At 44.8% G+C, this 15,106-nt stretch overlaps 1 protein-coding gene across 1 annotated transcript in view; it reads left to right on the forward strand.

Moving 5' to 3' along the window:
• tet3 (tet methylcytosine dioxygenase 3) overlaps nucleotides 1-15,106 on the forward strand; it is a 49,217-nt gene that overhangs the window by 1,887 nt on the left and 32,224 nt on the right. The window contains exons 3-4 of the mRNA XM_018762511.2: nucleotides 358-1,103; nucleotides 13,259-13,315. Of these exons, the coding sequence (XP_018618027.2) occupies nucleotides 738-1,103; nucleotides 13,259-13,315 (423 nt within the window). The 5' untranslated portion in view covers nucleotides 358-737. The remainder of the gene's footprint in view (nucleotides 1-357; nucleotides 1,104-13,258; nucleotides 13,316-15,106) is intronic.

Below are 15,106 nucleotides of genomic sequence, written 5' to 3' on the forward strand. Positions count from 1 at the left end.
GCACAATGAAGGCAACTTCACAAGGATTTTGGCAACCAGAGCTGAGGAAAACGAAGGCAGAACACTGCACGTGCATGGGAGCGTTTTCATGTTACTATTATTCGCGATTAAAGGCATTCGGTAGCTGCTTGTGCTTAATGTTGCCAAGACTGTTACCTTATTCCTGTTCAGGTAGGAACGTTCGTCCAGCAGGTTGGGTTGTGCTCAAGGTTTTAGAATTGTGCTGCTGCTTGTGGTTCAGAGGACCTTCCGTTGTACCTTTGTGTAAAATATTACTGCAGTTTTTTACAGGCTTTTTATGTAGCTACAGTTTTCATTCTGCAATGATATACTGAAAGCAAATTCTCTTTGTCACAGTGGAGCAGCCAGCAGGCTTGGAAGCTGTCCCATGCCTGGATCATGGCTTTTTTGCGCCCCATTCCCTGTCTGCTGGCTAGTTGGACGCACAGTGACTGCGTAGAAAGAAGCTCAAGAACACTACTGATCATGTCCACCCCGGTCGTCTCAGGTCCCTACTCGTCCAACAGAACGGACACAACTAGCTTCTGAGAGTAACGCCGACCTTTTGAATCCTGTCACACATCTAACACGTGTGTGACAGATAATAGCAGCTGCCCTTTAAAAAATAACGGGACTCGCAACCAACAGGCTGATTTTGGAAAGAAAGTTCTTTTAGACAGCCCGAACCTGCAACCCCGTACCTTTCCTCCTAACTGACAAACAGGGAGACTCTCAGCATGCATAAAGCAGGGGGGAGTCCAGGCCCACATCCGCAGGACATTTATGAATTCTCCTTGGAGGATGAAGACCCTAAGATCTTCCTCGGTGGCGGAGTTATAGGCAGAGTCTCTCCGCTGACAGAATATATCCGTGCGGAACATCATCAAGGTGGCCTGTTCTCCCTGCCACCACCAGTTGCTCCGGGGATGGCAAAAGTTGGAGGCACGCCAAAGAAGAAGCGCAAGAGGTGTGGCATGTGTGGGCCCTGCCTGCGCAAGGAGAACTGCGGCAGCTGTAGCAACTGCTTCAACCGCAAGGTGGGACACCAGATCTGCAAGCTGCGCAAGTGTGACCAGCTGAAGAAGAAGATGGGCTCCTGGGAGGTGAGATAACTGATTCGTAGATACGTGTCCACTGAAACCAGCCGCTGTCCATTGTGTCTCTTTGCATGTAACACATCTCAGCAGCATCATAACACATTATACTGGTTAGGGGTATGTTCTTAAACAAAAAGTTACCAAAATTATACCAATGGGATCTTGACTCAAGGAGGGCCTATTTTTGAACCCTTTGGAAATGTATTTAACCTGAATTGTTTAGCTAAAGTTTTTGTTGAGTTTATAAATATGTGTGAAACCGTAAGCTGTTTTAATATCGTTTATGATAAAAGATCATAAGGAAGGACATGGAAGTACATTTCAATCTACAGCATCACTGTATGTTATCCAAAGCTGTCACCCAAACTGCAAATTATTTAATATTTCCCCTTAACTAGTATGTAGGAAATCTAGACCCTTCACTGACATCCCTCCAAAATAATATCAATGAAGCTGTCGGGAGATGAATGAAGAGGTCAGTCCACTGGCCGGACTGAATTACTGAGCTCGTGCTGCTGCCTGTACAGAACATTGGCTGTGAGAAGGAACTGGCCTCTTGTGCTGCGTGGCACTTTGCTTACACTACCTGTCACAGTAGTGTACTGAGGCACAGAGCTGGGAGGAGTGGCAGTTGCTCCCTTTGTTTGTGGCGGGCCTGTGCTTAAGTGTGCCACTAAATCACTGCCCCAGCAGTGCCTTTCTTCCGTGTCACTGCCAGCCCTCTGCACACGTTTATTTCTATTTTTATTAGCAAAATTTTGATTCAAAGTATTTTCAGCAGAATGTTCAAAACTTACGCAACTCCAATACACGATCCTTTATCGATAAAATGAGGCTCTACCTGTAAAACCTGCAGAATTTGACAATGTGTTGTTCATTAGTGCATCTTGCAAAAATTAATGCACAAGCAGAAGATACCAAGAAACACTAAGAAAACTAATCTGAAAATGAAAAGCTTTCTAAATGCACGATTCAGATGGGATACATTTAATTTTGATTGTTATTTTTGCTTACTTTTATTTTGAATACTTATTTTTGAATGGAAATGGTGGCACAGTAGATATTGCTGTTGTCTGACAGCGTCTGAATGGTGCGAGAGAACGTGAGTTCAGTTGTTCTCAGTTTGTGTGTGGTGTGCATGTTCTCTATGTGTTTGTGTGGGTTTCCTTTGTGTACTTCCATTTCTAGTCTTCCCATAGGGATTAATAAAGTATGATTGTAATAACTATTGGAAATAAAGTGTGCCTCACAGAGCCTGGGCACTGCGATCGGACATAGATTCGATACCCTTCTTTAGTCCATGTGGAGTTTTCATTTTTTGCCCATGTTCATGTGGGTTTCCTCCCTGAAGGACATGTCTTTCTGGTGAACAGGTTACTCTAGGTTACCCATAGTGTGTGAATGTTGTGAATGTGTGAACTTGTGTCCCATCCATTGTTTACCATGCCCAGCCTAATTTTCTGTGTTTCTGGGGTAGGCTCTGGACCACCATAACCCAGCACTGAGCAAGTGGTGGATAAGGAATGAATGAACGAATGAATGAAAATGTTTCAGCTGAGAACATTTGATAACAAATTATAGTATGTGCAAAACTAAATTTGTGAAGAAATATATTAAACAAGTATTGCTAAAAATTAATCTTAACATTTTTTCAATAGGCTCCTAAATACATTTTTATAAAACTGAATTTTGGATATATAAATAAATGTATTGATTTTAGGGGGGGTGTGGTGGTGCAATGGGTTGGACCGGGTCCTGCTCTCCGGTGGGTCTGGGGTTCGAGTCCTGCTTGGGGTGCCCTGCGATGGACTGGCGTCCCGTCCTGGGTGTATTCCCTCCCCCTCTGGCCTTATGCCCTGTGTTGCTGGGTAGGCTCCGGTTCCCCGTGACCCTGTATGGGACGGGTGGTTCAGAAAATGTGTGTGTGTGTGTGTTGATTTTAGTTAGAATGTGTTTCCCAGACTTTAAAAAATTTAAATTTTTAATGCATTATACAAGTTATAAGGCAATTACACAACATTTTGTCACCGGGGGAACGGGGATATCAACCTTTCAATTTGCTGTATATATCTTTTAGTTAAGATTAATTGATTGATGCAGAATCTGACCAACATTTTGAACACATGTTCAGTATGTATGATCAGAATATAGGCAGTCCCTGGGTTATGAATGAGTTCCGTTCTGTCTTTAAGTTAGATTTTGATGTAAGTCGGAACAGTTAGGTACGGTTTGTGTCTGACATCAGTTAGTGAAATGTTTGTCTTACTATACAGTATATAGTATACCTTTCTATGTATTAAGAAATATTAAAGAAACACTTCTGGATACACTTAAACAATTTTAATATAACAACATAGTAATTATAATACAATGTATACACATAGAGGGGGTGTGGTGGCGCAGTGGGTTGGACCGCAGTCCTGCTCTCTGGTGGGTCTGCGGTTCGAGTCCCGCTTGGGGTGCCTTGCGGCGGACTGGCGTCCCGTCCTGGGTGTGTCTCTTCCCCCTCCAGCCTTACGCCCTGGGTTGCCGGGTTAGGCTCCGGTTCCCCGTGACCCCATATGGGACAAGCGGTTCTGAAAATGTGTGTGTGTGTATATACACATACACACTGGCTGAAGCCACTTGTCCTGAGTGGGGTTGCAGCGAGCCAGAACCTAACCTGGCAACACAGGGTGTGGGGCTGGAGGGGGAGGGGACACACCCAGGATGGGATGTGAATCTGTCACAAGGCACCCCAAGCAGGACTTGAACCCCAGACCCACTGGAGAGCAGGCCCTGGCCAAGCTTGCTGTGCCACTGCACCCCCTGGTTAATACAATGTAGTAATAATAACAATAATTATAACTACAGTGTTTATAATAGAGAGAGACATGGAAAGAGATAATAATATGTATTACTACTGTCATGATGAACGGAGGACACGGAAGAGGCTGGACCCAAGTGCAGGATCGTTTTTTCAGAAGGACTAGACGTGTTCTCGTGGACTGGGACGGGCGAATGGTCAGTCGGTCAGCGAACTGAACAGAGGCGAGGATCCAAAGTTGTGTTTGAAGGACAAGGCGGGCGGTTGTGATCAAAGAGATGTGGAACAAGACTGGGGAACGATGAGGGACAGTACTTGGAAGAGCAAAGCGAGGTAGGTTTGAGAACACAGAGGGGACGGTTGTCTCGAGTGAGATTCCGCAACTGGGAAGAGGTCGAGAAGTGTTTTGTATAGCCGAGTGCACTCTTAGAGAGGGAGAGAGAGAGAGAGAGACTGTGTGTGTGTGTGTGTGTGTGTGTGTGTGTGTGTGTGAAGTGCAAAACATTAAACAAACTTTAATATTTGCTTTTCCAATGTTTGTTGGTGTTTCACCTTTCACTTTATTATTTCCACTTTAGTTTCAGTTGTGATCCTTTCCCTTTTCTTGGATGCATCACCATCACCTGCATCACATTTACGCTTTGGTGACATGGTTAGGAGGGTAAAAACACACACACACACACACACACACACACACACTTTCTGAACCGCTTGTCCCATATGGGGTCGCAGGGAACCAGAGCTTGACCCGGCAACTCAGGGCGTAAGGCTACAGGGGGAGGGACGAAGGTAAAAACAAAAAAATTAAAACCAAATACAGTAACACATGAGACACTTAACAGCAGCATGGTCCAACTGAAAAGAAGGAAGTCTTTGATCTACCTCGGGCTTACGCGCCCCGCCCACGAGCCGATGAACCGCTGTAGACGTGCAATGTTTTGATGCGTGTCTCAAAGTAGTGCCTTTTTGTTACTACGAATCATTGTATGTAACTCAAATTTTTAATATAGTAGTCTTTCCAGGGAGTGGTTTGTAACCACGGGTTGTACATAAATTGGATGTTTGTAACCTGGGGACTGCCTGTAGCATATTTGACTGGCAGTAAGGAGACTCGGTGTGACCAGAAAGCAGCAGGTTCAGTTTGCTGATGGACAGCTGTATGAGTTGCTTCTGTAAACACCCAGTTGTGTGATCAGGGAGAATGTGTACCAGCTACCTTGGAGATGGGCATATCCTAGACAAATAACTTATGGGCAACCGTATTGTGTTTGACTATTTGGTTTAACAAGCTCCCTTTTCAGCCAGACGACATGGGACTTTCTACTTTGGTGTGGGAAACAGCACCCGGGAAATGTATTTATGCTGATCTACAATGGAAGTGCCTTACGTAGAAGGTCCAGTGTTGAGTTGTAATATCCATGTTTCATACTGGCCCACCCAGCCCTTAGTCTTCATTAACTTGCTCTTTGGGGTAATAGTTACACCTCCTTCAGGGCCAGGTGTGTAATTTGCGGTGCAATGAAATAGATTGCATTGTTTACTTTTCCGCAACGCAAATTTTACAGTGCCGACAGAACGCTGTGTTAAGTGGAATGTGGAACACCACTGGGGAACATACATGTCTCTGCTTGTGGTCGCAGGAGTCAAACTCAGTGGTAGAAGATGACAGTGGCCCAAGAGAACACAAGGGCTGTGAGCTTCATTTTAGGCCAAGCCTTTGTTGGAAACTGAAAAGAGATGGAAACAAGGCATTTGACATGGTTGATTTTTTTTTTATTTTTATTTTACAGTGGTGAAAAATCTTCCCCACTGATCTTCTACAGGACTAATTTTTACTCGTGAGTTTTGTAGTTTCCCTAGGCAATTTGTCAGCTACACTGAACCACTGGACTAAATTAAATGGCATGTCCTCAAATAATGATAACAGATATTGGTATTCCACAATTTTGTTTAAATATCATAACATCAAGAATAATATTTCACCTTAGTGTTGCTCTGTGTTGTTGCACATAGCAAATTTTAATATTTCAGTCTTATTGCAGTTAAGGACAGTAATGTTCTCCACAAAACTTACAAGTCTGCTTACGGTGCATTGCACCGCTGTGCCACCAGGAATTATTGCTATTAAACTACCCCTATATGAATATAACTTTTATATTTGATTATACGACATTTCCCACTATTCCTTAAATTATTGTTTGCAGTTATTTGTTTTTTTTTTTATTTATTTGTAACATTTTTGCAATTATCATCTTAACAATTTGAATCAGACTTCTTATAAGTGGGGAGCAAAATTCAAAGACACGAAAAAATGAATACAGCTCTATAGCAGTTTGTATATTCAAGTCAGCCCTACCACAAGCATCACCTGTCCTCTCCCATGAGTTTGTCACAGTGGGACATGGGAGCAGTTTGCACCCGATCCCTCTCCCAGTGCAGGGATGGCTTGTGTGCATTCGAGTGCCTGTGCTGGTGAGTGATTTTCTGTCCACATCCCTCTGAATCTGTCTGCATTGCATGTGCGTGTGTGCACACATTTCTGTGTACGTGTGTGTGTGTGTGTGTCTTAACGTTGATGCCAGCAAGTGAGAAGTACATGTGCCACATGGAGCGGGTTGCTTATATGGCGTGGCGTGGTGCCCAGCAGAGGGATCTGTCTGCTGGGTATCTCCCTTTTAGCTACAGTGTCCAGCTCCTGCACTGACACACTGTCTCCTTCATGGCCTGTCCTGCTGACCTCTGCAGCCCTTTGCTGACAGACGGAGGATGGGGGTGGCAGGGGTAGTGACCTGGGCCGGCGGAGCTAGGACAGGAGGAATGTAAATAAATAGTCAGCAGTTGGGGGTTTCCGGGAAAACAAGGTAGCCTCAGGCCATGGGAAGAAACCGCCCCACCCCCTGTGTGCATGAGGACCAGGAAGCGGGGGAGGGGACAAGGAAACTGGGGATGCACATGGCAGAAGAAATGCCCTCCGTGAGGAAGTACACTTCAGGAAGTTTGTAATGCCACCCAGCCTTCCCCGCTTTGCTTCAGTGCTGTTTCCGTGGTTGTCTTGTCCTGGTCCATCAGTACTTTGATGAGTTCTACCACTGCAGTTCATCTTAAAACTGATGGCTGAGCTTTCAGGGTCTAAATTAAGTGTAATAGGCAAAGTAAAGAATTAATTCATTCGGAAGGGTGACTACTGAGCAAAATTACAGATTGTGTCAACAGAAATATTTAAAATTTTGAGAAATATGTGAAATACATAGGAATTTGAAGATTTTCATAAAAACTTCAAATCAAGTCGAGTTTATAGCTGTCAAGATGTCACACTAGGTGTTAGCAGTGCAACAGTAATCAGCACTAAACCACTGTGGGCCTGACCCCATGCAACACAGTATATGCTATATGTGTTACGCAGTCATACTGAGTCATATGTCTGCCTTCCTTGCTGCTAAAAAGAAGCAGCACAGATTTCAAGGAAACCCTGTTATTTTCAGTTTGCTTGTGAGTTTGTGGTGGCATGTGACTGACAAGGGTATGTCCTCACAGGCTGGGCAGTTGTTGGCACTATACTGGATTGAGGAGCACTTTAGTTCCAGACCTCATGAAGCCTAAAGCTAAATTCTTTACATTTTCCTCCCCTTGAATTTGAAATCTTAACCATAGGATCTGGCTGCAGAACAATCTGTTTTCACACTTTATTAAACATGGTTTACATTTTGTTGTTTGTATATCATCTACAAAAACAGGTGGGACAGCAAGTAGTCTCAGCGCCTGGGTGGTACGAGAGGATGTGGGTTCGATCTCTACTCGGTGTGGAGTTTGCATGTTCTCCCCATGTCTGTGTGGGTTTCTTCCTACACTCAAGACATGCTGTTCAGGTTCACCCACAGTATATGAGTGACAAAGAGAGTGTGTGTTCCACTGTTGTATGAATGAGTGACCCATTCTAAGTAGTCTATCTAGCAGTGCAAGTCACCTTGGTGAATGAGGTGTGTGGGCTGCTAACACTACATTCCTGAGTTCATTGGAAGTCGTTTTGGAGAAAAGTGTCTGCTAAATAAATAAATGTAAATAAGCCGACATATAAAAAGGTCAGTAACCTTGGGGAAAACTCTTTTTGTGGACAGCTGGTAGCATAGTGTTAGTGCTGCTGCCTTTGGATCTAAAGGTTGCACGTTCAATCCCCCCTCTGGCTGTAATACCCTTGAGCAAGGTACCGCCCCTAAAATTGCTCCAGTAAAATTACCCAGCTGTATAAATGGGTTAATAGTTGTAAGCTTGTGATAATTGTAACCTTAATGTTGTAAGTGGCTTTGGAGAAATGCATCAGATCAATGGACAAAAGACATTATTTTACTTGTAATATATCATTTAGGCACTGTACTGTTCTTTCTGTCTAAGGAATTGCTAATTTTGCCATTTTATATTTTCCTATTTTATTAATTTTTATATTTGAGGAAATAAATCCATGCTTGAGCCCTGCTTGGGGTGCATTGCGTCAGACTGGCGTCCCGTCCGGGGTGTGTCCCCTCGGCCCTGCAGCCTGTGTTGCCAGGTAGGCTCCTGCTTACCGTGACCCCGCTTGGGACAAGCGATTGTAGACATAACAGTTGCAAATTCTGTAGTATTACATCTACATTAGCTAAGCAAGACGTTAAAAGAAAACATATCTAATTATTAATTTAGCTGATGCTTTTCTACGAACCAACTTACAATGTTAAGCAACAGTTATTTACCCATTTTTACAGCTGAGTAATTTTTTACTGGAGCAATTTAGAGTAAGTACTTTGCTCAAGGGTACTAGAGCTGGAGATGTGATTAAAACCAGCAACCTGTAGATCCAAAGGCAGCAGGTCTAACCACTACACTACCAGCTGCCCCCGTCCAGGCCTTTAATGTCCCCTCCTTTGAACCCCCTCCACGAACAGCATCTGAGCTCCCATTATTCCCATCTTGTCTTCAGACAGAATGGCAGAAATTTAACAACTGGGTGATTTTGGGAAAAAAAATCAGTTGTATGTTGAAATGACAGGTGTTTAAAGGCAGTTAATAATAATGGAATTTAAGCCATAATTGTACAAAATTCAGTGCTAGTTGCTACTGGACGAAATGATGGGGGCTATTAAAAAGCTGTTTGAATACTAATACATCATCTTTAAGCAACAGATGTTACCGGTTTGTAACTTTATTTTATATTTTATTTTGTTCACTGAGATGTCTACTCAATTTTTGCTGTATCAGCACTGGGTCCATATTGATGCTGTGCCAATCCTCAGAGCTGACTTCAACAGGGGGATATAAAATGAGCACAAGTAATGAACTGGCTGAACCAGTGTCACTGTGGATGACATCCTGTTGGTATCTGCTGTGACAAGTTACATCGATTGAGGTATATTTTTTTCTACTAAGGAGCAGAGCCAGATGTGGGATGGGGGAAACTGTTAGTCTCAAAGGAACAGTGTCAACTGTGTTAATTAAGACCATTAATTCCACTGTAATTACTATCAGGATTTACCCCTCCTTTTAAAAATCCCTCCCTTTTATAACTCATTATCAGTGTGACTTTAACGACATCCAGCCCCTTATTCCTTTCACCCCTCAAGCGGGAGATGGGGGATGCTGGGGTGTGAGAGCTTGGTTAGAGTTAGTCATGCAAACATCTGGGTGTGTTGGGAATGAGGGGAAGGCAGAACACTAGTCTGTCATTGTGCTGTTAAGGGAAAAGGAGATGCCATGAATGTGCGTATGCGTTTGTGTTTAAGTGAGTGTAAAAGGCCAAGGGTTGCAGTGGGAGATTGCTGGCCCAGTGTGTGGTTTGAAGGGATTTGGTAGTGAGTGAGTAAATGGGTCATCCCTGTACAGGGGTGCTAGGTGCTGAGGAGGAAGCGACCCATGGGGGTTGGGCTTTGGGGGGGGCACCAGTCCTGATTTGCTGTAAACAAACCGTGACAGTGGCGAGGTCCAGCAAGCAGTGAACTCTCAACAGTCAAGGCACACTTGGCTCGCTGCCGCCAAGGAGATCCGGTGGAGCTAAATCCTCCAAAGCCAGTGATGTACAACCCCCTTCTGAGCGTCTCGGTTACGGCAAACACGGGCTGCGCTCTGTCTGTTCTCTGTCCGTGTGATGCTGCTGAAGCAAATTTCCCACTCGGAGCGACTCTCCCCGGTGCTATGGCTCCTGTGAGCACCAGCTGTTTTCTTCTGCCTGCCCTTCTCTCCCGATCCCCCTCCGTTCGCCTGCTCACTCTGCAAACTCCTTCCCCCCACAGAACGTCCTCTCACTATCCGTCGATTTTACCTTCAAACTGACTTTCCATTCTTGTCCTTGCACTCTGCTCTGTGTCTCTTCCCCATTTTATTTGCGCTCAGTATGATTCGTTGTCAGGAGCTGTATGAAACGAGCCGGCAGATCGCTGTATTAAACGTTGTTCCTACTGTATGTCGGTGAACCTCCAGCAAAGTAGAAGACTAGAAACTCTTCTCCTTCCTATGGGCGTGGTCTCCCAGAATTCCAGCTACTCTGTGCCCGTCAAACTGTCTCCATAGTAACAGTGTGTAGTAAACAAATCGTAGCAGGGGAACCATGTGCAACGTAGGATGACGTAAAGAATGAAAGTAGGCAGTTGCAAAACAAAATAAAAACGAGAGAGAACTTTTAATATGTATGTTTTCTTCCCTTGTGAACACCTTAGTGTGGTTTTGCTTTGGTGTTATGGTGCCGTGTACACCATGATCTGGACCGTGACCTGTGTGTTTTCATCTCTGATAGTTACTGTACTAAGGAAGCTGTGGCAGTTCTATGTCATTAGAACGAAAATGGGCGTGGCCCGAATCCCCCAGCCTCTGTTGCCATGGAGCCCACGACGCTTGCCGCAACTTTAACCCTGTGCTGCGCTTCCAATGTACTGAATGTTACTAAAACGCACTGACCGGAGATGCCACAGAGTGGCAAGTTCTCAGGTATGAAATAGCACTGAGTAATCGCAAGAATCACATTTTTTCTTAGAAGAGAAAAACATGAAACTAGATTGGGGTACAATATCCTGCTGGATAAGCAGTTTCAGCAAAAGGAGGGATGGGCAGAGAAATTGTATGTGTTTGTGTGCATACGTGAACCCACAAGCAGTACATTTGAAGTTGTCAGCTATTTTAAATTAAAAATGATTGTGGTGCTGTTATGCAGTGGTACCGTGATAATGTGGCATTGTGCATCTCCAGACTTGCTGATATGCAGCAGCTGCCAGACAAGTAGACAAGTAGCAGCTGTCATTTTAAAATCTGCCATATTAAGGTGCAGGAACAGCCATTGCAGGCTGGCCACATTTCTGTATCTGTGCTGACATATTGGCCGATGCAGTTAAAAACTGGCAGTGATGCAATGCAGTGATTCATCGTGTCACTGCAAAGCAAGTTACACATGGTGCAGTTCGCCGACCAAACGTTAGGTTCACAAGTTATTTCGGTATTCTGTTATCACGGTACATTTGCTGAGGCGTGCCCTTATGCTAAGTGGACAAAGCACACGGTCAGTTGAGTCATTGTGTGATGCCACTTCACTCCTGTTTGTAATCTTAGCACTGGGTGATATTCTTTGTTTTTCCTCCGTTGTGCAAAGGCGTGTATTCCGGACGTTGTCGTTGCGTGAGCGCGCACGCTTGCATGTGTGCGGTCGTGTCTGTCTGACAGCGTGGGACAGCGTCAGCTGCGGCACGTCAGAAGGGGAGCACGAGCGTGCAGTCCAGTCCAGTTGTTGCAGGCAGCCGGCTCCCAGATGGTCCTCGGTGATACCACATACCAGAGGCTTTGTTTAGGGAAGCCGAGCTGGAGGAGATAATTGACAGCCAAAGAGAGAACCCTTCCCCCATCCACCTTCCTCCTCCCTCTCTCCCTCCCTCTCCGTCTCACCCATTCTTTCATAGACACCGCACACATAAGCACGCACGCACACACACACACACAGTCTGCTCCTCCCCCTCCACCCTTGCTCGACAACCCCCCACTCTCTCACAGTTCCTCTGTCTTTCTCTCTCTCTCTCGCTCTCGCGGCGTTTCACCCTAGCAGCAGAGCACATCCCTGCCTCTGATTGGTGCCTGCCTTCCCTTTGTGTGCTATCTGTAGCATGACGTCGCTCTGAGTTTGGTGGATGGGGGCCGGGGGGGGTATTCACATCACGTCTGCAGTTTGGTTTTTTTTGCTTTTTGGAAAGAGTGAGAGAGAAAAAGGAGGGGGTGACGAAAAAAAGGAGAGTGGGGGGGTCCTGTGTAAAACAGCGTTGATAGCGATTGCAGAGGCTGGCAAAAAAAAATAAAAAAAATTCTCCCATGTGTATGTAGTAGACCTATTGGTGTAGGGGATGGGTAAAACGAGAGCAAGGGAGAGAGTGTGCTAGTACTAGTGTAAAACAGGATTAAAAACACAAGATGGCTTCCTGAATGGGCAGGAACACAGAGCAGCAAGAGGGAGACAGAGAGGTTAGACATGAGAGCTTCAGACTTCTGATGGGGATACCGCCAGCCGACGCAGCGCACACGAAGGCACATTGGCTCAGTGGGTAAATATTAATTATCAGGGGGAAGTTGAGAGGGACGGAGCCGGCAAAGAGGGAGGACTCTAATGGGGAGAGTGTGTGTGTGTGTGTGTGTGTGTGTGTGTGTGTGTGTGTGTGTGTGCGCGTATGCGTGTGTGTGTGTGTCTGTGTCTGTGTCTGTGTGTGCTGGGGGGGTACACCAGGGTTAGCTGGCTCGAGACAAAACAGTACCGGCACACCGGACTAGCAGACGGGGAACTACTAACACTACACTAAGTACTACTTGCTATTGTGTTTATTGTTTTTGCAAGTATTGCTACTCTTGTAACTGTTTTGTGTTCTTCTTGTTAGTTATTTAATGTTACAGTTTTCATTACCTGCTTCTTTATGTATTCTTGGTACTACTGTAACACTTATTAATTATGTTAAGATTTAAACAAAAAAAAAACAAAATATTTACATATTAAAAAACACTCATTTGCACAAAGGTGACCCTGGCCAGAAGAACCATCAGAAAGCATTACATAATTAAAAACAGAAGAGACCCTCACCTTGTCTCACTCTTTATCCGGCATAAGAGGGGCTCCATCGTCAGTTAGCCATTTGATGCAAAATAGCAGTCTTTGTTTTGCCAAAAACGAAAAGAAAGATGGGAGAATCTGAGAAAACAGAAAGGGATTATGGAGAAAGAGATTGGTCTTAAATGCCCTTTTGGTAGCTCAGAGGTCTGAATAGATGTGTCTTTCTGAAAAGGGTCTTGTCGCATTATTCTATTGATTACTATTCTTTCTCTCTTCCCCCTCTCTCCCTGTTTCTCTGTCTCTTTAATTGCTGGCAAGGTGGGATTTGAGGACAATAGTAAAGGCTGGTTCAGTGCCTCGACTCTGGCAGCAGAGGTAAGACCGATACCCCTTTGGGGGCAGATGATGTTTGTTGGGCTTGTGTGTGTATGTGCGCGTGATTGTGTGCATGGGTGTAGCTAAGATAAGTTGCCGCTACAGTCGTTAAGTTGCTGCAGTTGAGTGTCATGCAAGGAGGCATTGCCACTGTCATTTTGTCAGTGATGGTTATCTCGCTCAGTAACTCCTCTTTCTCCTTGATTTTGCCTGGTACAGCAAGCAGAGGAGGCAACCCGCTATTGAAGTACATAGTGTACTGTTGTCCGCACTCGTGTGGGCTTGAGTGTGTTCCTGTCTTTGTTTGTCTATCAGTGTACATGTGGTATCCTGTGTATGTTAGCATGTTGGCATATATATATTAGCGGGCAGCAGGGAGGTAGAGAACAAGTCATGAGCTCAACCGGACAGGCGGTAGTGCCGTGCTTACCCTGCCGCCGCCATTCAATGGCGGGCAAACCTTGCTGTCTCGACACCAGACTGCGATGTCGGGGCCGCCTGTGCCAGTTTGCAGCCGGGTGAAATCTGCACACGTTTATCTTCCAGGTTCCGCGCATGTTTTTATCTGTTGGTTATGCATGGTGCTGTTTCGAGGACAGGCCGCGGTTTAAAGAGTCCCGGGCTTGTCGCCTATTGGCGGAAATCAGGAGCACGTGCCCAGAGGAGCAGATAGGAAGAGGTGGGGGCGGGCTTGTCAAAGTTTTAAAGTCACTTGAGGTAAATGGAATGAAAGTTAGTGGGTCACACACGCATGCGCATATGGGCATTTGTGTGGACTCCAGTAACCTGTACTGCAGTGGAGGGTAGGTGAGCACTTGGTAGCAGAGCAATTCTTCAGCTCGTGCTTTTGTGTTGCATGTCTTGAAAAGGTATTTCGTTGCATACTGCCATGAACAGGAGGATCAAACTACTCATTCTTTGAGTTCTAGCGCCCTTTTGAGCACATCGACGGAGTCTGTTTGTACTTTCTGTTACTGCAGTTGCTTGAATTTGTATTACAACTGTAATACGTCTTTTGAGATTTTATCTGTCATGAAGGGTGATGACTATATTGAATGTTTCCTCTAAATTTACAGAAGAAACTGTAAAGTTCAAGTATGTGTATGTCACTGATGTATATGAAAAAATGTATATACATTTACTGCTACTAAATGGCTGCTAAGATGTATTTAAGTTGTACAAAACAACTGGGGCTGCATTTACTGTATGTGTTTTGTCTTGGATATTTTTCCATGTAATGTCTTCCAAGTCAGGAAACAAACTGATGTTAAGTGTCAAAGTCAACAAATATTGGTTCATCTGTAGCAAATGTGACTCCATCAGACAAAAACAAGAAGCCATGGTGAAGACTGGCTGTTTCTAGATACTTCAGACTATAAAAAGTAGTGCAAACCACCCACCACAGCGCTGGCAGCTATCTCTTACCAAACACAACTCTAAGAGGCATTTGCCATCCGTCATTTCCTTATTTACTCACTGACCCTCAATGGGTAGTGTTGTTTGCCCCACTGTGGCTTGACCTCTGAGTGTCGTGACATCAAGATGACTGAGGACTTCATATTCAGTAGAATTTCAGCCTGTGCAATAACAGATCATCCATATTTCCAGTGTAATGTCTTATCAGCTACTCACTGATGGTGCTTGAATCCCTTAGCTTTTGTTTGCCCTGTCTTGCTGTTTGAGCCCTTTTAAACTGTGTTTGTGATGACTTGCCACGTTAGCTTGGAGCAGCCATGTTGGTTTATGAACACAAGGAGCATGCTTCAGTGAGGAGACCAGGATGGTGGTCTT

This window comes from Scleropages formosus, chromosome 12 (genome assembly GCF_900964775.1).
Source record: "Scleropages formosus chromosome 12, fSclFor1.1, whole genome shotgun sequence".
NCBI classification, from domain to species: Eukaryota; Metazoa; Chordata; class Actinopteri; order Osteoglossiformes; family Osteoglossidae; genus Scleropages; species Scleropages formosus.